General features: G+C 41.1%; 1 protein-coding gene across 2 annotated transcripts; it reads right to left on the reverse strand.

Annotated features, from left to right (window-relative positions):
* CCT5 (chaperonin containing TCP1 subunit 5) lies at positions 1 to 26,757 on the reverse strand. Of its 2 annotated transcripts, none has more exons than XM_072152990.1 (11): positions 26,568 to 26,757; positions 22,055 to 22,115; positions 19,439 to 19,603; positions 18,819 to 19,017; positions 17,835 to 18,027; positions 16,514 to 16,663; positions 15,487 to 15,606; positions 13,836 to 14,021; positions 3,839 to 3,976; positions 1,086 to 1,266; positions 1 to 246 (listed from the first exon to the last, which is right to left on the reverse strand). In XM_072152990.1, exons 1-11 carry the CDS (start codon positions 26,670 to 26,672, stop codon positions 119 to 121), a joined length of 1,626 nt encoding a protein of 541 aa, XP_072009091.1. In that variant the 5' UTR covers positions 26,673 to 26,757; the 3' UTR covers positions 1 to 118. The 2 variants fall into 2 exon arrangements, with proteins under 2 accessions (XP_072009091.1, XP_072009090.1); XM_072152989.1 differs by lacking the exon at positions 26,568 to 26,757 and adding an exon at positions 24,197 to 24,219.
* Between the last annotated feature and the right edge of the window lie 311 nt (positions 26,758 to 27,068).

The raw sequence follows: 27,068 nt of genomic DNA on the forward strand, positions 1-27,068 counted from the left end.
TGAAACAGCAAGGGTAAGAATTTATTGTCAAGATAGAAGTCTCACACCATGTGGAAAAAGTGTTAATAAATAACATATGCATACGGATGAGTGGAAATAGATTTCTCCCCAAGAGTTTTTATTCCTCAGTCTCGCCAGGTCTTCGTATATCATCAATCTTCAAAATCATCTTAACAACCTGAGTTGCTAAAGAAAGTTGCTGTTTTTTACCAATCAGTGTTTCTATAACATGCTGCAGTTTCATGTCTGGTAAAATAGAAAACAAATATTTATAGAAGTTTTAGATTTACCAAGATATACATTTTCCAGTAATAGAAAGCACGCTATGGTAAGAATCAAAAGATATGCAACAAATATAGGCTCAGATGTAAATTAGATATATAAAAAAAAAATTATATAGTTATTTATATTTACATGCGGTCCCCGGGTTACGTACAAGATGGGGTCCATCGGTTTGTTCTTAAAGGAAACCTACCACTTAAAAGTGAGCTGGTGCCAGAGCATATTTTTGTTAAGGGAACCAAGCCCCCATCTTAGAATTATAAGTTCTATTAACTTATAACTCGGCGCACCGCACTTGGGCTCGGCGCACCATGTGTGCGCTGGATTCTGATGTGCAGGAGAGCTGGTGACGTCACCGAGCTCTCCGGCACACGAGCGCCTGCGCAACTTAGCACGGCCTGTTTCCCCGTGCCAAGTTGCGCAGGTGCACGTGTGCCGGAGAATTGTTCTGGCTTCGAAAGTAAGTATCTTATAAGTGCTGAAATTTCGATGAACCGTGCAACCCCATGTGTATTATGTGTAACGTCTGATGCGTGTAATATACGTGGTTTTGTGTGCAGTGTGCATTGTGATGCGTTTTGTGTGATGGACGGTGTGCTGTGTACTATGTAATGTGCATCGGCAAGGAGTCAAAACACACTTACAGTATTTGAAGTCAATAACCTCATCTTGAAGGGGGAGGGTGCCATTGTCTTTTCTGCCTAGGGCACCAAAGTGCCTTGTCCCGGCCCTGTCCACTAGTTGTAAGTCTAGAGGGCAGACAGAGTAATGACCACCATTTCTACATTTAAGTAAAAGCTCACCATTAGTGCCTTTGTGCAGACAGTCAATGCCAAGTGCAGGGTTGTTCTCTTTCAGCTGTTTTGCGCGTACTTCAGTCATAGTTTGAATGGGGTTCATACCACTGTTCTCTGCAAGTGACATTGGGATAGTTTCCAAAGCATCAGCAAAAGCTCGCATTGCATACTGCTCCAAAGATGGACACTACACACAAAATAGAAGAGAAAAATATTTTTAAGTGCAGGTTTATTTTTATTATTTTTTTTTTACAGCCTGCCATTGATTAACACATCAATGTACAATTCACTAAGCTTTCTAAATAGTCCATACACAGCAACTGGTTACTGGTGATTGATTACTTCTGCCTCTTATGGATAACAGTTATTACATCATTCTCTGGTGCAGTTCATAACTAATGTGAGGAGAAGCACTGAGCCAGGCAAAGGAGCTATCATAATTTTATCAAATTGTTTTTTTAAGCAAAACCACTCATCTCAGGGTTTTAACAAGATATGTGCCTGCATCCGTGTAGCTACAGTATTGTAAAGGTATGTTTGGTTTATAATGCATAAAATCAGATGGTATTTTCTTTAACATGGTAATCCAAAAACATTTCAAAGTAAAACAGATGAACAGAACACAAAAACATTAAACATGTTTTCCCAATCAGTTCACATATTGCCACATAAAAGTAGTATTTAGCCCATAAGGATCGCAGAGTTCATGTAAAAATGCTTTTGCCCAACACCTGCTGACTAAGATAAATAAGAAAGGCGGTGTGTGTTTGAAGTGACCAAATCAGTTCTTTGTCTACTAATTTCGTACCAGTATTTTGCAGTTTTTTACTTCTGGCATAGAGCCAAAATCAGAAGGCGTCTACAAGTTTGCATCAACATTTATATTTAATTGAGCCTTTGAGAAGATAGAAAACTTCTGAATTAGAACCTAAATTTATAGGTTTTCACATCTATGGCAGCTATACGATACTTGCACGGCAATTTTCCAGCAGCCATAAACAGTTGTGTGAATTGGGTGCAAGAATTACGCAATCTGAATGTTATTCACTACTTATGCACTTATTTGTGCGTTTTTGTGCGCACTAGACCGACAGAGCTAGCGAGCGCGCGCGAGACAGAGCGCAAACCTGGTGTGTCCATCCACTTGCCCCATATCTTCTCAAAATTTGGAATGCAGTTTCGACCCAACATGTTTATGATTGTTTATTTTTGTATCCATTCTAGGGAAGGGGAGGCAATTTTTTTTTTACATATTGGACGTGCACCCTGGACTGCTTAGACTTCCCTAATGGCCAGTCTTCTGTCTTTGGTCTGCAGAATGAGTTTGCTAATTTTGGTGTGAGCAGTGCCAGCTATTGGACTTTCTTTTCTCTTCTCCCTCCTGAATTACAATTTTTTTTTACCAATATTAAACTCCCTATCGTACTGTAATCTAGGGGGTCTGATCGAACCTTCAATTTATTGTAATAATTACAGCACAGCAGTATATGTATGAAGTATATTTAGCACACTGTGCACAGTCATTTGACATGAGTCTTCTAAAGACTCCAGGTTGTCAAGGGAATGGATTGTTGTGCTCCAATGACATTGTATTAACAACTTGCCAGCGGCAGTTTACAGGTTAACACATTGCAACGGTGCCAGCATCTATTGAAGGCGTTACCGGTGGATGTATGGAGAGGACTTAGTCCGTGGGCCCTCCCCATAACCAATTAATGACCATTTAACATACTACGTCACAAGTCGTTATTGGGTTAAAATGGTTTTTTTTGGATGAATATATATCTGCAATTGATTATTTAACAAAAAATATAAATCTGTGGGAATTGGGAAGTAAGAGCACTCCTTACAGTGCTTTGCCAATAAAAGACTCCTGTCAGGGATGCTCCACTGGGGGATTACTTTTTCCAGGATGTAGCATTATGTCAGACTTTGAAAAAAAAAGTCACACTTGAGTTTAATTGGCTTGCCTTTCCACATAGCTAGGAGGCAATCTTTTCCTCACAATGGAAAACTTACTTGCACAAATATGTGGACCACTGAACACCATGCCGTAGAAAAAGCCAGCAAGGCGCAACTCCATGTCGGGCAATGTGATTTAGCAAACAGGATGCTGTGATGTGACAATTATGCACACTTTTTATAGCTAATTTCTGGAGTACATCAAATTAAGTTTTAATCTTTATTGAGATTGTGCAGTTTACTTCAATTCCACTTAGAACCTAGATCAGGAGGTACCGGAGAACATGGAGGGAATTTGGTCACAACACTAAATAACAAGGAGGCCATTTATATAAGAAAAACGCATGGTGAGGTCTACCTTCTATACCCATTCCAGAAAGGTGGTGAGAGAGTTCACCTCATGTAGTACATTTCTGCTTTTATTTGAATTTTAAAATAGCTGGAGCACAAATCATCTTTCTATGATGCTGCCCTATAGGACCTTTTGGACTTTCTAATGGAATAGTTTCAAGAAAACCGTTTACAGTCTTTCTAGATTGTGCCTCTTTTTCCAAGGCCACCATGGTCATGGCTGTTGGCCACAAATCCAGGTTACCATAAGGCTGAGCTGCAAGCAACAGACAGCCAAACTACCATGTGCAGTGAATGGTTTACCGAATGCTTTGGTTGCTTCAACATGGATTGGTCAGACAATGATATCTGTTTAGCAGGTTTGTTGGTTTTATCATGCAATTTTTGTATTAAAAAAAAAAAAAAAAAAAAAAAAAAAAAAAAAGGACTCTGCTTTGAATCATTACCTTGTCAGCTGCCTGGCTTACTGCTAAAGCGCAGGATATTTCTGCAGCTCCACCACCATAAACTATGCGGCTGTCACGTACCAAGTTACGAATGACACATAGTGCATCGTGAAGTGAACGTTTGGCTTCTTCAATAATCTGTAAATGTCAATTAGAATAAGTTAGATTAGATTGTGAAATTGATATTAACATAAAAAAAACAAAACAACACAACACATTTTTAGTCAACTGCAGTTGAGGAGTTGTTGAAAGCAAGACAGACATTGGCTTTATACACATTGCTCCCTGTAGTGAAGCACACTGAAATACTAGACTATCTGGAGAATCAAAAGCCACCCTGCCTGGAAGACCATCTATAAAGAAACTACATTACCCACAGATCTGGAAGTGTCAAAAACTCCTGTGACTTGTCCTGAAAATTCAAATTCAGCAATGGATTATTTCTTAAAGGTGTGGATGTCCACATCATTATTTGTCTGGCTACAACAGTTTTTAGGTTTTCTGGGGAAGTTCAATCTTTGCTATGGCCAATATAAGAGATACTACACATGATTTGTTAAACACTTACCTACACTCAAAAGTATAAGCTGAGGCCCCTAATTTTACAACAAAAAAAACTGGAAAAACCGACTCGAGTATAAGCCTAGGGTGTGAATTGCACCGCAAACTAGCATTGCGGCCCTCACGGCTTACCCGGCCGGGTCAAACTGATTAAGGGCCACTGCCAATCCTCCCTACATCGGTAGAACCCACACTAGGTTCTTCAAAACTCGTATAGTTTGGCTTTGGCACAAAATCGTATTGACCTTCTAGACACAAAGAGCCATGGACAAATTAGACTCATCACCACCTTTTACAATGGGGCACAAGCAATACAACAAATAGTAACAAAACACTGGGACACACTATGCATGGATCTGGACACCCAAAATGTGATAGGACCATATAGAAAGTGACAAGCCCTAAGAGATCGCCTTGCCCACAGTCACTATTCCAAATAGACACAGTACCTGGTTGGATTTGCACACCACCAAGGGTATGTACCGATGTAATGGCTGCATAGCCTGGCCCTTCATTAAAACTGGCAAGACATTCACCTCTAATGTAACAAATGAAAACATGAGCATCACGACATTAACTATAAATCAGAGGCGGTGATTTACAGAGCGGTGGAATATGTGGCATTGAATATGTGGGTAAGACAATCAGGGAGTCTCGTCTGAGAATAGGAGCTCACCTCTCAGACATTAGAAACTATCATGATACCCCTACAGCGAGACATGTGAACTGTCTGCATGTAGGAGATGCCAAGGTTCTGCATTTCCACTGCTTCACAAGCGTTAAGACACCCACATGAGGGGGAAACTGTGATAAAAAGCTCCTGCAATGTTAAACAAGGTGAATCTTTCGCCTGGATACTGTGGCACCAAAGGGCTTCAATGGGACTCTGTTATGCCTGCCTGCTGTGATGAGAATGGCTGTGCCAATAACTATACAGTACCATCTTTTGAAAATCTAGTACTCGTAACTATATTTTTTCTCCATTAGTGTAAATTTATATTTTGGACATTCAGGCTCCGGAAATTATTTCCTTTTTTGTTTTTCATTGTATTCCCTAAGAAAGTGGGGGGAAATGCATTGGGACGAGATGGAACTCCTGTGCCCTATGGATATATAGGGACAGCACAGTGACCAGGGCAAGTGTGGGACCACCCTTGTTAGGGTGATAGGTACAGTTCAAATAGGGATGCACTAGACATCGGGGCAACAGATTCCCAGGCTACTCCATCGTCTGTACTTGACTGACCAGGCACACTACAGGATCTGGTGAGATAGCTCCATTTTCTCTACCTAAAATGTGCTGTGGTTTACTTTAATCAGTGGATCTGTTTTTCATATAGATGAATGCTTTCCTCTTAACATTAAGAGATGAATAAGTTTGTCAATATCCTAGGTAGGCATAGATTTGCCTTATGTACCTTTTATTAGGCTGAGTGGCATAGGCCCAACTGCTGTGTGGTGTCATTCAGCTTCTGTTTGATGTACAGTTAAAAAATGTTCCATTACTTATATTTATGAATTATTGTAGCCACATCTGCTTGTTTATATGTATATTTGTGTGGCAAGTAACGTTCATTTTGGTATCTGAGATCGGACAATTTGTGGTGTCTTAGCTGCAGTACCGATAGGGACTCGCCCTATTCAAGCATATTAGGGTATTTTGGAGTGTTCCACCAAAATTGACTATTTGCAATTATTTTTTTTATTTTGTGGGGCAATACAATTACAGGGATACCACACTTAAATTTTTTCCCCACATTAGGTTATATTTAGCAAATTTAGTAAAAAAAAAAAAATTATAATTTTTGCATCCCCGTCTTACAGGTGGCATAACTTTTTTTTTTGGGGGTGGGGGCTATGGAACTGGTTGATGGCTTGTTTTTTGCGGGGCATTAAGTACTTTGACACCGGATCTGGAGTACAAATGTTTTTTTAACACTTTTTATAGCATTTTTGTGGGATTAAAATGAATAATAATAAAAATATATATATATATTTTTTTTTTTTTTTGATCGTGGGGGGAGAAAACCCTTAGGCTGGTGCTACACCCCCCCCTTTGTCTGGCAAAACACCGGAAGCTCGTTCCCGATCACAAGCGTTTCCATAGAAACGCCGATGCGATCCGGTGGGTGCAGCTTTGTCTGCGTTTTCTGCTGATGGCTGCTGTTTTGCTTATTTGAATGTCACTTTTGGTAGCAAGCCTAACTAGAAAGTCAGACTGTAGCTTCCAGGAGGTGTTTTTCCATGTATAGCCTGACTGTATAGAATGGATTGTTGTGCATTTGGGGTGAAAGTTTTAGTTTTTCAGGTAGCCAGTTCTGTCTGTTAGCTTCTTAAGCACAAGCCATTTTAATGTATGGTGGTATCCAGAAAGTATTTCCTGGACTTGGAGATTGTATCCTGCCACTTCCTTGTGTGAGGTGAAGGGGGAGGGGCTGCAGTTCAGGTGTTTGGTTACTACATTAGTGAGGGCTTCTCCCTGCACATGACTTCTGCAGCACTGAGCCATGAGGTAATCAGCTGTGTACAGGGAGGGGGATGGGGGTGCGTCTCCTGCCCCTAGTTCTTTCTGAAGACGGAATGACCATAGTAACAGCTATCTGAGCAGTCACTGCCATCTACGGGAAGTTTGCAGAATACAAGAGAATTCTTGGCAAATGAGGTTTAATGTGGATAAATGTAAGGTTATGCACCTGGGGGCCTATAATCCAAAGGCAAAATATGTAGTTGGGGGAGTAAATCTGGGAGAGTCCCTTGTTGAGAAGGACCTGGGGGTACTAGTAGATCATAAATTGAATAACAGCATGCAATGTCAAGCAGCTGCCTCTAAAGCTAGTAGGATCTTGTCATGTATCAAAAGTGGTATGGACTCTCGTGATAGGGATGTAATATTACCACTATACAAGGCATTGGTTCGGCCTCACCTGGAATATGATGTCCAGTTCTGGGCAGCGGTCCATAAAAAGGATGCCCTGGAGCTGGAGAAGGTTCAACGAAGAGCCACAAAAATGATAAGGGGTATGGAGGGTCTTAGTTATGAGGAAAGATTAAAACAACTAGATTTATTTAGTCTGGAAAAGAGACGACTACGAGGGGACATGATTAATTTATATAAATATATGAATGGTCCATAAAAAAATATGGTGGTAAGTTGTTTCAGATTAAATCAAATCAAAAGACTAGGGGGCACTGTCTCCGTTTGGAGAAATCAAGGTTTAATCACCGGAGGCGACAGGGCTTTTTTACTATTAGAACTGTCAATCTGTGGAATAGCCTGCCTCAGGCGCTGGTCACGGCAGGGACAGCAGAGAGCTTCAAGAATGGTTTACAATTACCTGCCCTACAACATATCAAAAGTTATTTGAAATGACGGTTACACTTTAAAGGCATGGGATGATATAGTAATAGAGGATATGCACTAAGCACTTTATTTCCTGCCGGGCTGGCTGCATACTACTAGGGGGCCGGCCGGGCTGGCTGCATACTACTAGGGGGCCGGCCTCTGATCAATGCATTTCGCACTCTCGGCTTATACTCGAGTCAATAGGTTTTCCCAGTTTTTGGTGGTAAAATTAGGGGTCTCGGTTTATAGTCTGGTCGGCTTATACCCGAGTATATACGGTATAATACGTTTTCACTTTTTTCCTCTTACAAGTTTTCCTCTTAGGCATCTATAAGAGCCCCAGTTACAGGGAGAGTGAACACCTGTCACTGGGGATTCCGATCAGAGCTGGACTGGGTCTAATTAGACCCAGCAGCTCTGGTTAACCCTTTAGACCCGGCAGCAGCACCGGCTCTGCTCCTCTTTGCATTGCACTACTTTAGCACTATGCTGTGAGGAGCGCAGAAGGGAGAAGCGGTAATGAACCGCATCTCCCTAGGGTCCTGCTTCGGACGTCTCAGCGGGCGGAGTTCATGGGGAGTTGAAGGAAACATTAACCGTTTGCAGTATGGAACACTGAATTTGATAATTCACATATGTTTACAAGCATTAGACCTTTGGCGGTACTGATATTTTGTTAACTCCTTACGGATGCTGGGTTTTTTTCTCTCTTTTCTCACTTTCCACCTTCAAAAATACATAACTCTTTCATTTTTCCCTGTACAAGAAAGCGGCACAAATGCGGTTTTCACCATTTTCAATGCATTTGGAATTTTTTCCGCTTCCCAGTAATCGGCATGGAATATTCAATACCATCACTATGAAGTGCAATTTGTCAGAGGTGAAGGTGGGGGGAGTGAAAAATGGAAATGAAAAAACAAAAAAGGGCTAGGTTGTTAAGGGGTTAATAATAGCAAGCTGTATCCCATTCATGTATCTGACCACATGAAGTCACAACAGCCTCCATGGACTTCTACTCCTCTCCATCCTCCATGAAGGCTGCTGTGATTTCATGTGGTCACGTACATAGTTTGCCATTCTTAGAAGGCTGAAGGACCTGCGATGATGTCACACTGGTCATATGTCATAAATGTAACAAGGCACGGTGTTAAAAAAAAAAATAAATAAATACCCATCTGTACATAGATCTTTATAGGTCTGTAGTTGAATATTAGCAGAAAGTCACTATGTAGAAGGAGGTTGAACAGTGATCTGAAGAACACAGCTGTCAAAATAATGGGACGTGGCTCACTGCCAGCCTGAGAGAGAAGAGTCACAGATACCAGACACGAGTCATAAGAGCTTTTTTGCATGTTAGAAAAAAAGTCTAAAATTAAGGTACAGTGCTTCCCTAGCAGCTAATTTTAGGTGACCCTTTATCGGCAGACATTGTTATTCGGGAGCAGGGGGTAAAAAAGGGGTAAGAGATCTCAAAGGAGATTCAGAGATTAAAGGAAAAAAAACACAAACCACACCATTCCCCTAATTTGTTACGGGGAATGCCTATGACATACACAGCTAAATGGACAAACTGAATGTACAGTGCAGATATGACAGGGATTAAATGAATTGTGATCTGCTGGCTTTCGCAAAGACATGGCTACACTACAGGCTTAATAACTCCAATATACATAACAGGTTATAAAGTAATTAGGAGAGATCTAGAGAAGGCTGCAGGAAATAGGAATGAAAGGGGGGCGGGGGGATTGAATGTCAAATGTCAGGTTGTACATAAATGACAAAATATATACAGGCGGTCCCCTACTTAAGGACACCCGACTTACAGGCGATCCCTATTTAAAAACGCCCCCCCCCCCCCTCCTGCCCACTGTGACCTTTGGTGAAGCTCTCTGGATGCTTTATTTTAGTTCCAAGCTGCAGTGATCAGCTGAAAGGTGTCTAATGAAGCTTTATGGATAATCCTTGGTCCCATTACAGCAAAAAAATGTTTTAACTCCAATTGTCACTGGTGCAAATAAAGGGCTCTGGAGCCACCATTATAAAATATACAGTTTCGACTTGCATACAAATTCAACTTCAGAACAAACCTATGGAACCTATACTGTTCGTAACCCGGGGACGGCCTGCATATGTCCCACCATCTGCAAACACAGGAAAGTGAAATCCAAGCTGATTAATGAGAAACAAAACACGAAAACTTCCTGATCCTTATATTAGGAGATTTTAATCAGGAGGGTTCCCACTAAGGATGCACCAATACCAGAATTCTGAGTGCTATACGATACCCAGAAAATTACTCAATATGATACTTTCAAAAAAATCTGCAAGTTTATGGTGCGGTCATATGGGCATTTACATTGCACTTATAAATGCAATGCAAACATCTGGGAGCAGGGCTCAGTCCAAACGCATATGTATTTCTATTGAAATACATGCATTCAGCAACGGTCAACCAGTATTTTGCAGCTTGTCCAAGTAATGTTAATATTAAATAGTATACGAAAATCGTATAATTTGGGGTTTTTGATGACAATATGCCATCCTTTTTTGGGGATGGCAAATGGACCCATTGTTTCCTATGGGTTTGTTCACTTGTTTTGCTCACAGTCTGAACATCTTAACCCCTTAAGGACGCAGCCTGTTTGCAGGTTAAGGCTCGCAACTTTTTTTTGAAATTTGACCAGTGTCTCTTCCTGTGGTAATAACTTTTGAACACTTACTTATCAAAGCGATTCTGAGATTGTTTTTTCCCCACATGTTGTACTTCATTTTAGTGGTAAATTTTGGCTGATAAGTTTTGCGTTTATTTACAAAAAAAAAGAAAAAAATTATGAATTTTTAGAAAAATTTGCCATTTTCGAAATTCAAAATCACCGCGTTTTCAGGCAGATAGATTTACCACCTAAATAACTTGCAGAATAACATTTCCCATTTGTCTACTTTTCATTTTCATAATTTTTGAAATGTTTGGATAATTTATTTTGACGTCACGCGGCCTACAAATCGAATAGCGATTTTCCGTATTTTCGGAATTGACTATTTTGGGGATAAATGCTGTTTGAAATCAAATTTTACATATTTAGCAACAAAACCCCCTATATAACCAACCCATTTTCATATCTGCACCCCACAAACTATCAGAAACAGTACTTACAAAGATTGTTAACCCCTTGAGATCTTCATAGTAATTGAATCAAAATGGCGGTGAAATTTAGAATGGTCAAATTTTGTCGGTTATACGTTCATTTAGCCCTAAAATTTACACATTTCCAAAAGATAAAAAGAGAAAACGCACCATATAATTTGTTCTACAATTTCCCCTGAGTGCAGCGACCCCCCACATGTGGACATTACTTGTGTTATGGGGGCACAGCGAGGCGCAGAAGGGAAGGAGCAACCTGCAGCTGCCAGGATTTCAGTTTTCTGGTTGCCCCCTTTTGAAGGCTATAAAATGTTCGCTTTTCCGTTATTGGGGCCATGTGACGGCATTTTTTTTGCGGGACAAGATGCTTTTTCCAGTGTTACCATTTTGGGGTTGGTATCACCTATTGTTGAAAATTTAGGAACTTTTTTTGAGGTCATGAGTAGAAAAGCATCAATTCTGTACTGGATTTTTTTTTTTTCCGTGTTCACCGTATATCCTAATAATTCTGTTATCTTTATTCTATGGGATACGATTACGAGGATACCAGACATGAATATTTTTTCTTATGTTTTACTAAATTTGCCAAATAAAACCCTAATGTGGGGAAAAATCTATCATTTTTGCATCGCTGTCTTCCAAGTGGCATAACATTGTTACGTTTTTGGCTACAGAGCTGGTTGATGGCTTGTTTTTTGCGGGACATGTTGTTCTTTGCAACAATATCATTCTGGAGTACATATGTTTTGTTGATCACTTTTTATTGCATTTTTAGTGGGATATAATAGGTAAAAATCATAATTTTTGGCGGGTTTTTGACGTTTTTTTACGGCGTTCATCATATGGGTTCAATAGTGATTTAGTTTTATTCTACGGATTGTTACAGACGCGGTGATACTATATCTTAAAGGTAAACCCTCCAGGCTTCTCTGGGGTCCCGATCGGACCCCAGAGGAGCCAAAACAGCGATTTCCCCCCCCCCCCCCCCCGAAAACGGTGCGGGGGGGGGGGGGGGGGGGCCCATCGTGGGGTAAAGACCCCCAGAAGGCAAGTTAAATGCCGCGGTCGCGTTGACCGCGGCATTTAACGGGTTAAACACCCGCGATCGGAGCCCACTCCGACTGCGGGTGTTAGCCGGGGATGTCAGCGGTAAATTACCGCTGAAATCCCGCGGCTAACGATGCCGGTTCGGCTGCTATGCAGCGCTGAACCGGCATCGGCTCTGCGCCGTAGCTGTACTGCGCTGAGCGCTAATCGTCGGAAGCTGCGCAGTACAGCTACGGCGCGCTAAGGGGTTAAAGAACGAAGTATGGCGTACAGACAAGAACAAAACAAAAAACAGAAAACCTTTACAACATGGAGTGAACACTGACATCCCATCTGCATTTTTTGCAGCTGATGTACCCATCTGAATGAGCCCTTTTTTTTGTCAAATACATTTTCTAACTGTAGTATTGGCTTATATATGCAGTTCATGTTCGCCACTATTGACTGATCAATGAAGACCAGCCAATAGCAGCAAAATTCGTCACAATGGGCATCACTGGGGTTAATGGGAGCAACACACAACCATAATTGTTGCCATCTAGGACAGGGGGCCAGGTCTGGTGGCAGAAAGCTCAGATCTCCAGCAGTGGGTGCACAAATCAGTCGAAGGGTTACCACCTGTAGGTGTATAACTTTTATACCAGCATTCCCCTATTCCAGTACCTCAGTTCCAGAGGTTCTGTAGCGTGTGGCACTGTACACATAAACCAGAGAGGTCTCCTGGATCCCTTGTTAGGCCGCCACTTTTTGATCAAGTAGAAGGACAAAATCAATGTCCTTGTTCGGACCACAATTCATGGGGACTCCAGCACCCTCACCCATGTATGAGGTACCACCACCGCTGCCCCCAAGCCAGACAGCATCCTGGCTTACAATAAATACATGGGTGGGTTTGATCTGTCAGATCAGATGCTGAAGCTAGCGCCCTACGGATAACGAAGATATGGTACAAAACGCTGGCCGTTCCAATGTGCAGGTCATGCCAGATGTGGCGATTTGGGGATATTAGAACAAGGACAGACAGGGCCCCAGCATCTCTGGATTAGATGTTGAATTCCTTAAGTCTGCTGCCAGACCTGACATTTCAGTGGCACAAACTGTGCACTATATATTTTCATAAATAATTGAATTTCCATCTTGAGCATCCATCGCACATCATATTTGGAAACCATCTGTGCTCACTAAATTTGGCTTCTAAAAGGCAAATATCCCTCTGTTGTAGACACACAACAGAGGGACAATTTACATGCACATGTGGGGTACTTATTCACTCAGGAGAAATAGTTTTAAACATTCTTTGGAGTTGTTTCATCTTATATTCTTTGTGGTTTATAAACAAAATTAGGGGTAAAAGTAACTTTTTTGGGGCATAACTGAATCAAACACATTGTTGAGGCAAATACACATATTGCACCCTGCTAAATTTTTCAAGGGGTTACTTTACAAAATGGTGTCACTAGTTGGGCTCCTCATCCCCCCAGAAATGAAACGCCCTTTCAGTTCCAAGTGTCACCGTGTGCCCGTACAACAGTGTAAAGTGACCAAATGTGGTATTGGCATATTCAGAAGGAATTGCTCTAAACTTGTAAAACTTCTTTTCCTTTTTAATCCATTATGGATATGCAAATTTTAGTGTTCAATGAATATATTAAATAAAATTACATTTCTGTAATTTCACTTCCATTTATTTTTCACTTGCACGAAATGCTAATAGGGTTAAACTTCCCAAAGGTTGTTTTGAATATTTTGAGGAGTGCAGTTTATAAACTGGTGTAATTTGTGGTGGATTTCCATCATATTACCCTTATAAAGTCATTAACTACATAAGTTCCTTTCAAAAATAGGTTTTAGCCTCCTGAAGCAAAGTGCAACATGGCCAAGTCGTTATGGGGTTAACTACTTACCATCTTATTCCCCCCTCTGATGAAAATTGTTACTGCTCTTGAGTTTTTACATTTTTCTATAACCAGCATTCGATCCTTTGTTGTTCCAAAAGAAATTTCACGAACTATGCCAGCAAAGCCAAGTTTCTCAGGAGTGAGCTCACAGAATCGGGGTACAATACGACCTCCAGTAGCAATAGCAATTAACTTAAAAAGTAAAAGGATAATACATTTAAAACAAAGATATCATGAATTCTATTTTACAATAATCAGTTTGACTAAAACGGATGATGTGAGTAAACAACAATTGATCCTTGGGTAAATTCTTAAAGGGAACCTACCACCGCAAATCTACCTATAAAAAGGTAGATCGGGTGGTAGGTGGATCTATAGGGCATGAGGATGGCCATTTTAAGGGCTAATCCTCACGTCCCTGCACTTTTTTGATAACTTTTATTATCATAATATGTAAATTTTGTAAAGTAGATACTGGTGCGTGGAGAAGCCAGAGCTGAGGCTACACGGTGGGGCTACTCCACGCTTGAGTAGCCGCTTTGTACCTCCTACCCGAAATCTTCGGCGCGCAGCTCCTCTTAGCTGCACGCCCTTGTTCCTTAGCTGGAGCTTAAAAGGGCTATCCTCACGTCCTGTAGATGCACCTACCACCCGATCTACCTTTATAGGTAGATTCGTAGTGGGAGGTTCCCTTTAAAAGTACTCAGGATAACAAAATAACACAATGTTATTAACAAAAATACATAATTTCAAAGATATAAGTCCAACATATCTCTATTAGGCCTGGTGCAACAATTTCAGTTGACCGTGGTTTCTGACCCTGTGTCTTCTGACTATCAGTTTTCTGTGTGATTGCTGTGGAGCTGAGATTTCACTCTGCTCCCTCTGCAGAGGCCCCTCCGCTTGCATTGAAGGACGGAGCTCTCATTGATACACAGACACTGACTTCCTGCCAGCATGTACACAGTGTGAGGAGAACTACACGTTATAGGCAGTTAAGTTCTATATCCGGAGAGGGGGGAGGCAGGCACAATCAGATCTGATAGTGTGTGCGTGTGTAGCAGACATGTAGCAAAAGCTACAGAAAGTCATTGTGTGTAATAGGCATCTCATGGATATCATCATCTCTGATCTGTCGCATCTTTCTGATTCAGATACTAGTACAATATTCAGAAGGTAAAAAAAAGTGTATATAAACCTGTACCCTGATAATCTAACCACAATATCAGATCGCAGAACTAGATGGATCATAAGGTGTCTGCAATCAAAGATAAAACTTTTAGTTTGGATATTAAGGACCTGCATAATTTTTTTTTCATGTGATTTCATAGTGGACAAGTAATAAGTCTCTTCCATTGGACATATAGGTCCTACAAAAGCAAGACACAAAATACAAAATAGGGTGTCATGGTATGTTAAGTTTTGTTTAAGCTAAAGTAGTATATAAACAATTGTTTACACGTTGCGGTTGATCAAGTAAAACCTGCAACCCAGGGACATAATGAAGTTGTTGGTATGTTAGCAATGCTATCTCTTCAGTGGTGTATCAAACAGATGTCAACCAGCTCCAAAAATATCAGATTAGAAAAAATTGCAAGGGCCTCTACAACTGAAATTTTTACATGTTTAAAGAGGAACACAATTTTAGACTTCTCACCTCTATTTCAGGCCCACCAACCCAACGGACTGCAGGCAGATCATTTTGAAGTAAAAGATGATTTGCTTCATCATCAAAGCCCCACTGACAAATGGAAAGATTTGCACCAGTATGTTTAATCTGCAAGCAAATTTTACAAGTCACCGAAACAAGTTTCAAAACATGGTCTGTGCAAAAAAACAAAAAAACACAGAAGAAAAAACTTTAATGCCCATGCCCCTGACCTATTGCAATGAGAATTATGGTGAACTCAGACTGTTGTTCTGACCTGTTGTAGAGTGTCCCGTTTCATGGACCAACCGCATTGCCTAGGTCAGAATCGGCACAGAAATGTAGTCAAGTTTGGCACTGCAATTATACAGGGACTCCTTGAATAATTTATCAATATAAAGCTTCAGGGTGCTGTCACACGTCGCGTTTACCGCATGCGTTTAAAAACGCATTGCAATAGCTGGAGAGTGATTTGCCCAATTAAACAGCTGCTAACACCTGTGTTTACAAAACGCAACCGTTAACGCATTGTTAACACATGCGTTAACATCGCGGTTAACGCATGCGTTTTGTAAACACAAGTGTCAAGAGGTGTTTAATTAGGCAAATCACTCTCCAGCTATTCCAATGCGTTTTTTAACGTCGGTAAACGCGACGTGTGACCGCACCCTCAGAGTCTAGTCCTTGGCAGTGTAGTCTAGCATGTGAAATGGGACACTGCAATATCCAGTGGTTGAAGCAATCCTTGAAGTTTGAGACCTTCCTTTCCTGCAGTAAAGTTTCTGTCCCTACTAATTGGGCACCATCTTGATTTTCAGGTCACCCTTTATAGATGTACTAGCTATATCAAAAAATTATTTTACTGCAATGGAGTATGTTATGAAGAAAAAAAAAAAAGCCAAAAAAAGTCTTGAAAACCACATAATGCACACAATCCCCCAAACCATACACCCCAAACATAGTTCCAGACTAGTTAAAGACCAATTAAAAGTCTAAGTAAATGTTTTATTTTTTCCATTGTACAGTGTGAACATACTTGCTTAATCATCTCAAGAAATTTAGCTTTTTCATATGTTTGAAGTGCTTTATAGTCTTCAACGGATGTCACATCAAGCTTATGTTTAGTCTTGGGTTTAGGCGGTTCAAATGGACAGGTAAGGATAGCAATTTTAGCATCTTTAACCTCCTGGAGAAAAAAAAAAAAAAGTAGCACACAATGCAATCAGACAGTGATTTTTGTCAGAAAATTATATTTAACCCCTTAGTGCCCTTAAATTTTTTAACAGGTTGGCTCGAACAATCAATTCTCTAATTACTGTTGTATTACACTGTGTTATGCAACATGCTCAGTGGGTTACAGCGGGGTCCTGCTAGGAGGCAGGACCTGACTCCCGGAGTGGAGCGCGCAGTCCCAGGGCACTGGAAGACCCCGGGGTCTGCGATCCGAGCCACGGAACCCCCCCCTTCCCCGGTAAGCGTCGAAGAGGCCCCAACTTGTGCAAAAGATCCTTGAACACCGCGCGACTGCAGCGTGTAAAGGGTTAAGACCCTCGATCAGAAGACTCTGACCGCAGAAGTTAACGGCGGGTGTCTGCTATAATATACAAGTCCTACGTCCAATTTCGGGTTAAATATCTGAAAATACTGAAGTGTTGCATCACCCCACATACTGCTGCAATAACCAAGGTTAAAGGTGTTTCCCCACAAAATCAAGGTCCTAGTCACAGGATATAGCTCGACTTGCTGATTGTGAGGGTCTCAGTGATGAAACCCCCACAGATCACAAAAAAGAGGGGTCCAACGGGGTTCCAAATACCTCAGTCGGACTCCTCGTTGCTCCACGAGTTCTGCTCCATACATCTCAAAAGCCGACGAAAATTGCCGAGTGCCGCATATTTTTTTTTTTGTAGTTTAGCTGGGGATTTTAATAACCCACGAGTAAGAGTGTGAGTGTGTATTGAAAAAAAACCCCTATACTTCCCTCGGTGCTCCCGATATCCTGCACCACCATCCCCGTTTACAGGGACAAGGCAGCTCTGCTCCGCTAACTTCCTACTGGCCAGCAGCGACAGGACAACGGGAGCACCGATGTGGGCAAGTACATTTTTTTTTTCTTTCACAGTGACAAATCAATGAAGCCAGGAAAATTAGACCCAATCTGTCCATTAGCCAAAATGGGTTCCATGAGCAATCACTCCATGTGAAGCTCCCCTAATTGAGAATGGCATACTGAAAGAATTTCCCACACATGCTCTATAGAACCAGCAACTATGTTAAAACTAAGCCCACCAAAAAGTGTTTACTTAGAAATTAAAAAAATAGTCATAAAACACAGGTGTCAATGCAAATTTACTTACCTTAGGCATTTGTGGGTGACTGAAGTCTTTGTCTATGATGACACCTTTTATCAGTTTTGTGTCCTCAAGTTTTCCTCCAACTTTACCCTCCACTTTAATCAACTCAAAATCCACATCCTTGCGTTCCATATCGGCAACAGTAAGAATAGCATTCACAGCAATTTCTGCCATCTGTCTGTGACAACGGTTAATCCTACATTAAGAAATAGATGTAGATTGTTAATTTCTTGCCTGTATACAATAGGTGCAAACAGAGCCAAGAGCTAACATAGCTTGAGGGGGGATTTTATGCCTTCATCAGTGGTGAAGACACAACAACATAGCTTCCCATCTGAGACAGTTTGGAGGGTGGAGGACAGGGCGAGCAAGCGTGCCACATTTTTTACCAGAAGACCAGCGGAGACTATAGCCGAAATCTTCGCCAAATTGAACCTTGTTAAAAATGGTAAAACGAATGAGAACAACTAATCATGTATGTATGCATGTATATAAAGGGAAAAAAAAAAGTGTAAAACAGCTGTCACCGACAAAATACTAAAGTTACCGTATTTTATTTACTGTAAGATGCAGTTTTGAGCAAGAAGAAAATCTTGCTAAAAAGTGCCTCCATTATATAGACCCAAGGACAGGGGAATCCAGCACTGCCAGACCCTCCTGACCGCTGTAATGCTGATAGGATGATGCCCTGACATTGTGCTTCATCCGATCTCCCAGAGAGCAGCCTTTGCACTGTTCTCTCCCTCTGCCTACATGGATGAATATATTCCAGATGAATATATAGGCAGCAAGTAGACAGCACCAAAACCAATGTAGTGGGTCTATTGAGAAGTCCTTTGTCTTATCTAAATATACCTAATAATTCAGCATTGCACAGCTTATACATTAATGGCACATTTCTCATTTCTCCAAGTACTTAACTTGTAAATTGCACCAATGAAAAACCCAAAAATCCCAAGTCATACATTTTTTACTTTTAAACCTTACACTTTCGATCCCAATGTGGTCATGGCAGTTTGCACAAGTGGTTCCACATTTTCAGGATCAACTGGAAAACTGTCACCGATCTTATCCAGATTTTCAATGGCAATTCTAGCAGCTTGTTCATACCCATCAGCAATACGAATGGGATGGATACCACGATCCAACAGTTGTTCAGCTTGTTCCAATAATGCTCCAGCAAGTACTAAAGAAATTTAAAAAACATGATGCATATCATTTCACAAGTATCTACATGTAAAACTTTTTTCATTACTGTGTTCCAACTGATCCCTCATATCCTCTGCAAGCTTTTCTATATTATTAAACAGTTTACCCTCCCCATTCTTTCATTGTAAAACTAACACACATACATGCCTACACATATATACATGCATGCTTTGTGCATTGCTGCCTTATCTGTAGGCGCTATACAAAGAATCATTAACCTCTCACACAATCGTAAACACAAAACATATACACATACATATTCACCACTCATTAAGGTTAGTGTGGGAGCAGTAGAAAACTGCAGCAACGTCTTAAGACGTCACTTCAGACTAAAGTCAACAGGCGGTCCGAGAGGAGTTAATGAGCCTCTGTGCAATTAAGTCAATATATTAACTTACCAACAACTCCTGTTGTCCCATCACCAATTTCATCATCTTGAGATTTGGACAGTTCAACCATCAGTTTTGCAATCTGATGATCAACATCCATCATACCAAGGATAGTAGCCCCATCATTAGTTATAGTAACTTGCCCATCTTGATCCACCATCATCTTATCAAGCCCTGGAATTAAAGTATCAAGATAACAACTAACATGACAAGCTGCATTTGCTGGAGAAGAAAACAGAACAAAAAAACGCAGTAAGATTTACCAGATTAATGCTACCTTAACCCCAAGATAAGTGTAATCTACCATCAAAATCAAGCATGATAAACCAGGGACACCAACTCTCTAGGCACCAATGACTGGTATTCTTATTATATTTGTTATCCAAAGCTTCCTTCCTTCGAAAACAAATTTATGAAATTATGCCAATGAGGCAGCAGGGCGGGGGCGCACTAACAACGAATCTTCAGCACAGAGGGGATCTGGTAACAGGAGCCATTCAGCCTCATTAGCATAATTTTAAAAGTTGCTTTTAGAAGGAAAGATGCCATGGTTATGTTTACCATAGTCTGGTTCTACACGTTAGTGCCTGTAGTATACCACGCTTGATTCTTATGGTTTTCTTTTTGTGCTCCAAATGAGACCTCCCCTTTTTTTCTTGGGAGGATATAATTCCCATTAAAATAAAGCAATATGAATAAATGCCACAACTGCAGAAAACATCTTCATTGCTTTTATGCATTATGAACCAAACAAACCTTGAGAAAACTTTAGCTACACCAATGCAGAAACATATCTTTTACAATCCCTGAACTGAGTGGTGTTGCTAAAACAAAACCAAAAACAAAATATGATAATGAGGTTCTGTGGCTGATAATGAGCTCCTGTGGCTGCCCTGGCACTCTCCTCACCCTAATCATGCACTGCTTCAGCCTTTTCCTGCAAAAAATAAGCTTAGATTACCTAATCACTATGTTTTTAGTGACAGGCAGCACTAATCAATCACTGCACCATCCCCCAGCCTCTGTGTGTGCATGCATGGCAGCCAGGGCACCCAGCTTTCCCAGGTGCCCTGGGACCCTGAGCAAAACCACTCAGTTCATGGATTAAACAAGATATGTTTCTGCATCAGAGTAGCTACAGCATTCTCAGGGTATGTTTGGTTCATAAAGCATAAAAACATTTCTTTGTCTGCAGTTTAAACCATAAAAAGCTTCAGGCATTGTTACTTAGCAACCGTGAAGCGCTGTGCAACATTACCTTTGCGTGTTAGCAGCAGGACTGCAAAAAAATGTATATACATTCCAGTAGTGTAACAGCAATGGGGGAGTGGCCCCTTCACTTTTTTCCCCAGACTCCCTAGGGTACTTTAAAGAACATCTACCATCAGATCTACTGATAGTAGACTGTCCTCATCACACTGCACAATACCTGCTCCAGAAAGTTTTCTTTAGCTCTGGAGCGGTCAAATGCATGAAAATCGTAATTAGTAAAATATACTATGCACACCCCTTAATCTATATTCAACCATTCGCCCCGTCCACTTATTTCGGACATCCGGTAGCTATTTGCTATAAGTGGGCGGGACAGAGGGGTGAATAAAGATTAGGGGGGCGTGAACATATTACAACACAGTTGAGCTGTGCTGTCTCCATACAAACTGGGTGTTTGCTGCATATTGCAGGTAAATCTGATCCATTAACCCTTTGATTGCCGCCAGTGGCACATAGATGCTACCATCTTGACTAAACGTCACTCCCTGTGACGTCATTGTGAAGATCTTTATAAGACCCCAGGCTGTTCTTCCACACAACCGTTTCAAATTCAGTTCGCTAGGTTAAAACATTAAATCACATAAGGTGATTACAGATTTGGAGAAGAGATTTGGAGAAGGGGTAGGGCTGTGGACTTGCTTGGGTGGAAAGGGGTTAAACCACTGCAATTTAAGGGGAACCTGTCACCAGGGACCTCATTTTCACTAAAGAGAGGCTGCAGAAGCCCACAGCAGCCCAAATATGCCTTTCTGCATTAAAATATAAAATTGTTGTTTTTACTTATCTTGCACCCTGACAGAATCCTGTATTTACACCTAGGGGTTGGCTTTGATTTGGATGCATTTCAAAAAACATGTGACTTGTCAGTGCTGCTTACTCCCAAGCTCTCAGCCCCCTCTTTTGTGCTCCTGTACAGATCCTCCCTCCTTCACACATCTCACAGGGTGTTGAGCTGACATGAGGGAGCTGTACAGGAGCACAGTGGTGGTGGCTGAGCGCTAAGGAGTGAGCAGCACAGACAAGTCATATGTTTATTTGAAATGCATCTAAACCAGAGCCAACCCCTGGGACTTAGCAGAGGATTGTGTCAGGGTGCAAATCAAAAGATCACACACAATGATATTGTAATACAAATGCTTAGAGAAAGCAGATTTGGAAGGCAGCTGTAATGGGCTCCAGCAACATGTCTTTAGTAAAAATAACATCCCTGGTGACAGGTAAAAAAAAACAAAAAACAAACATTAACAAAGAACATTCAAAAACAATATGGGAGCTGCTAATGTAAGGATTTTTGTTGCCTTAAAAATTGCTTTTCCAAATTGGTTTTAGACAAAGAAATAAACATTTTCTTACCATTGGGTCCCAATGAAGTTCTAAGAGTGTTGGCAACAGCTTTAGCAGCCATAATGTGAGACTGAAATATAAAATTAAACAAAATTATGTTAAAAATACATGTTTTACACTTTTTTCTTTACCTACCATATTTTTAGACAATGACGTTTTAACCCCAGGAATTTTTTTTTTTAAGTCAGGGGTCTCATGCGAGTGAGGTGGCACCTTATTAACCCCTTAACGACCTGGAACCTTTCTGTTTTTGCAGTATGAGGATTTTACAGATCATCTATTACATTATGCAAATTGCACATTGTAATACATGGGTTAAAATCAGACAGCCTCTGGTCTTTGTATGACCAAAGGCTATCATAGTAATATCGTAATAAATCACCATCACTTGAAGTCTTCACAGGGAGGCGGTGATTAAATCTTATATGGCAGCGCCAACGCACAACACCCGTGCCAGCACTGCCCATAGGTGTACCAGTGGGTGTTTACTGCAATATGCAGCAAAAGCCCACCTTGTATGCTGAGGGCTTAACCCGTGAGGCCTCTTTATACAGTGGGAGCCGCCATATGACGTAGAGAAGATGTCACATGTTGGTAAGGTGTTCAAGGACATCTACACCAGGATGAAGGTTTGTAAATCAAGCACACTGGTCCCTATGGCAGAATCTGCACTTTAAGCTTCTTAAGCCCCAGTTTAAAAAAAAAAGAAAAAGTTTTTTTTTTAATTATGCAAATGATTGATTACCACAGTGCCTGGATCTATAAGCAAGTGTCCCTGGTTAATCCATGCTTGATTTTAACTACCGATTTCCTTTCATATATTTTACATCAACTATTTCATAATGAATTTATCTTCCTATATTTCTTAACTATGGTTGCCTCCCTTGCAAAATCAACTTTAAAAATTATGCTCAGAAGAGTCATAAGTTCTATTGGGGATTGTTACCAGAGCCCCTCTAGGGACAACCACAGAGCCTTTCAGGCTCACTAGCATAATTTTAAAAGTTAACTTTAGAAGGAGCAATGGGGGATATTGATTAGACGTGTCTAAAAGAATTACTGTAATACGGTATAACCTCATACACTAATGAATGGAAAAAATAAATAAAGAAATCACTAATGGTCGTGGCCAGCATAGGAAATCACTAATGGTCGTGGCCAGCATAGGAAATCACTAATGGTCGTGGCCAGCATAGGAAATCACTAATGGTCGTGGCCAGCATAGGAAATCACTAATGGTCGTGGCCAGCATAGGAAATCACTAATGGTCGTGGCCAGCATAGGAAATCACTAATGGTCGTGGCCAGCATAGGAAATCACTAATGGTCGTGGCCAGCATAGGAAATCACTAATGGTCGTGGCCAGCATAGGAAATCACTAATGGTCGTGGCCAGCATAGGAAATCACTAATGGTCGTGGCCAGCATAGGAAATCACTAATGGTCGTGGCCAGCATAGGAAATCACTAATGGTCGTGGCCAGCATAGGAAATCACTAATGGTCGTGGCCAGCATAGGAAATCACTAATGGTCGTGGCCAGCATAGGAAATCACTAATGGTCGTGGCCAGCATAGGAAATCACTAATGGTCGTGGCCAGCATAGGAAATCACTAATGGTCGTGGCCAGCATAGGAAATCACTAATGGTCGTGGCCAGCATAGGAAATCACTAATGGTCGTGGCCAGCATAGGAAATCACTAATGGTCGTGGCCAGCATAGGAAATTATTTATGAGGGGCAGTGTATTAATTAATGGGGGAGCATATTCAATAATTAATGGAGAGGTGGCCCAGTATATTTAATAATTAATTGACCCAAATAATTTATTCATTGGGCCAATATATAAAATAGTTCACAAGGGGGTGCAGTATATTAAATAATTAGGTAGGTGCTGTAGGTAGGAGAGTATACAATTTTTTTTTCTGCATTGCACATATACTGGGGGCATACATGGGGACTATGTATATACTGGGGCCTTGTGTGGGCGACTAGATATACACTGGGAGTGCAGTGCCATCTAAATTCATTAGGATTTGTGGATGTTAAATATGAATGACTGCGGGGAAACTACATGGTAGTATGCATTATAATATATTGAGAAGCGACAGTATTATCTGTATATGAAGAGGGTACATATTGGTAATTTTGAGTACCGTAGCACTTAGCTGTGATCTAGAGGACATTATATTGACACTGATTTTTTTTTTAGGGATGTATTGTGGAGATGTTCTCTGGAGGCCACAGTCACCAGGGTGGCAAAATCTGCAGAGACAAGTCATGGCCTGGAGAAGTTTCCCAGACGTTCTCCACCAGAAGGAAAAAGATTGATGTCAATAAGGAGACTATGGGAAGAAGAGCGGGATGCATCAGGCCAACACAGATACAGAAAGAAAAAGCTGCAGCCTAACAGCAAGTGATATCTGACACCGAGTGCAGCCCAGATGTGCAGTACATTTAATGCTGGTATATGTGTGTAGTAAATTAATTTTCGGTAAATATTGTGTTTGCTACACTCATTGCACGTATATATTTATATTTTTAGGTAGGTATTGCAGGTATTTTCACTGGAAGGATTTATTTTTCAATCCCCACCATATTTACTGCTGGTAGGCCTTATTGTAGATCAGTGGTTCTCAACCTGTGGGTCGGGACCCCAGCGGGGGTCGAACGACCAAAACCGGGGGTCGCCTAAAGCCATCGGAGACGCAATTTTAATGCGTTTTTACTGCGAGTTGCATGGTTTGGGGTCACCACAGCATGAGGAACTGTATTGTGGGGGTCACAGCATTAGAGAGGTTGAGAACCACTGTTGTAGATGATCCCATAGCAGTTGGCCTTGTACATTAAATTATGATTTTTAATTGGAAAGGGGGGGGGGGGGGGATTTCATTGCTTTCCTCAGGATAGGCGCTAATTCTGCTGTATATTTGCTGTTTTTCATAGGGGCGCAATTTTGGTTACTAGGGAGCCAAAAGGCCTCGTCCCGACCCTGGTTATAACACAAAATTATATTGTAATGCAAATACTTAGAAAAAGCAGAAAGGCATATTTGCAATGCAGCTGTAAAAATGTTTATTGATGGAGAAAAAAAACAATAATCGTGTCACTTTTCTTGTGTGCATTTTTTTATGTGGCTATTTCATTGTAGTCTATGGTAGATTGAAATTCTGCCTCACAGGGCATAATGATGTAATTTTTGATAGAAAGGACATTAAATCCGGCTCAAAAACTAAAAAAGTGCATATTTTCAGATTTATGTGCAGAATTTCGACTTGACAATCCACAAAGTGTGTCCACAAAAGCTCCAGGCTATCAGTGTGACATCATGGTGGCAACAAATCTATCAAGGCAAGGATCTCAGACATTTGCAGGTATCTGGCTTGTAAAACTCCCTACAATAACCACATCTAGTCTAACATTTACATTAGATATAAAAACAAAACAATGTCTCTGACATGTCTCAACAACAGGTGCACAGAGAGTGCTCACAGGCTGAGTCCTCTCCATAGCTGTTAAGTCTTTGCTGCATATTGTGGCAGAGACTTACCGATAACACGTGCGATCAGTGCTAGCGGGTGTTATCCCATCGATCACTGTCGGCAAAGCTGCTGGCGGCTTCAAAAAGATGGAGGCACACGGGGGCCCCCATCTTGGTGACGATCGTCGCTCCCTGTGACATCATCAGGTAGCGACAATCGGTCACCTTGACAGCCTCGGGTCTTCCGAAGACCTGACGTGGTCTAGTTTTAACCCATTCATTACAATGTGTGATTTGCACATTGTAATGAATGAGGAGGAAAATACCCATATATTGCCATAATGTAGTATGGCAGTATATGATAGGATCAAACAACTTAGGGTTAAAGTACCTGAGGGGGGGTCTAAAAAATAAAATTAAAATTCAAATCAACCCCTTTCATGATATAAAAAGGACAAGGTCATTAAGGTGTTAATGCAAAAATCTCATCTCCTCCTTACAAAATATATATTTTATTTTTAACTCTGGGGTTATATATGGCACTACTTACTAACATCTATTAAGGCCCAGGTAGTTTGTGACTTGTCACCAAGTTACTACAAACGATAGCATACAATCCAGAACTTAGTTTTTATTTCTTTTATGTGAACATAAGAGGTAGTTTCTATGTTTTAAGGCGTAGGCAGGTAGGTGGATGCATGGAACATTAAACCTGGGTAACAGCCTCGTGCGTGAGAGAGGGCAGGAAAAAGCAGAGCTCACAACTGCAACGCACGACCGGATAACAGCAGATTCGGCTGCTCAAGCTGCTGGGCTATGTGATCATACAATACTGCAGTTTTTAACCATTTAAGGAAAAGCACACGGTCGGGCAAAATTTATGCTTAAAAATCAATTACACCCATTAACTAGGCAACTATTTCAATCGACGGCTACACACACATGTGGCAACACACATCAAGCTACCGGCCTAGCGATAAAAGGGCCGCGGCCTCGTCACGCGCACGCACGCCAGCGGAAGACAGCTTAAACAATTAAATCTCTACCTTGAGCGCATCCAAACCAGACAGGCGGGATTTGCGATCTTGATCTTTGATGATAATAAATGGACGTCCATATTCATCAAAAGCGAGAGTGCCTAGAGCAGACATGATAGCGACGCTAGCCTAACAACTGAAAGCACCTAACCGTCCTCCACTCCTACTATTAACGGTGATGTGATGCGCATGCGCGACTAAGAGAGGCGTCCCCAGATTCTGGAACCATCTACTGAGGAAGATACCACTATACGGATACGGGGGAGGGGTGCTATAAGTCTCTAGAGTCATCGATACTAGTTATGTACATAAACTGCAAAATGTATATAAATCATACTGCTGTCTGTCTGGTTTACTTGTGCATATGCCTCTGTTATGCACATGCTAGAAATATTAGTTCCCTAGCAAACTAGGAAGCTGCTGCCATAGTTCCCTAGTGGTAGTTTAACACCATGTGCTCTTCTGTCTCCTCCTCCTTAGTATCCGTTTTCTATTTTATACGTGATTTTC

The sequence above is a fragment of the Engystomops pustulosus genome, chromosome 5, assembly GCF_040894005.1.
Source record: "Engystomops pustulosus chromosome 5, aEngPut4.maternal, whole genome shotgun sequence".
Classification (NCBI taxonomy): Eukaryota; Metazoa; Chordata; class Amphibia; order Anura; family Leptodactylidae; genus Engystomops; species Engystomops pustulosus.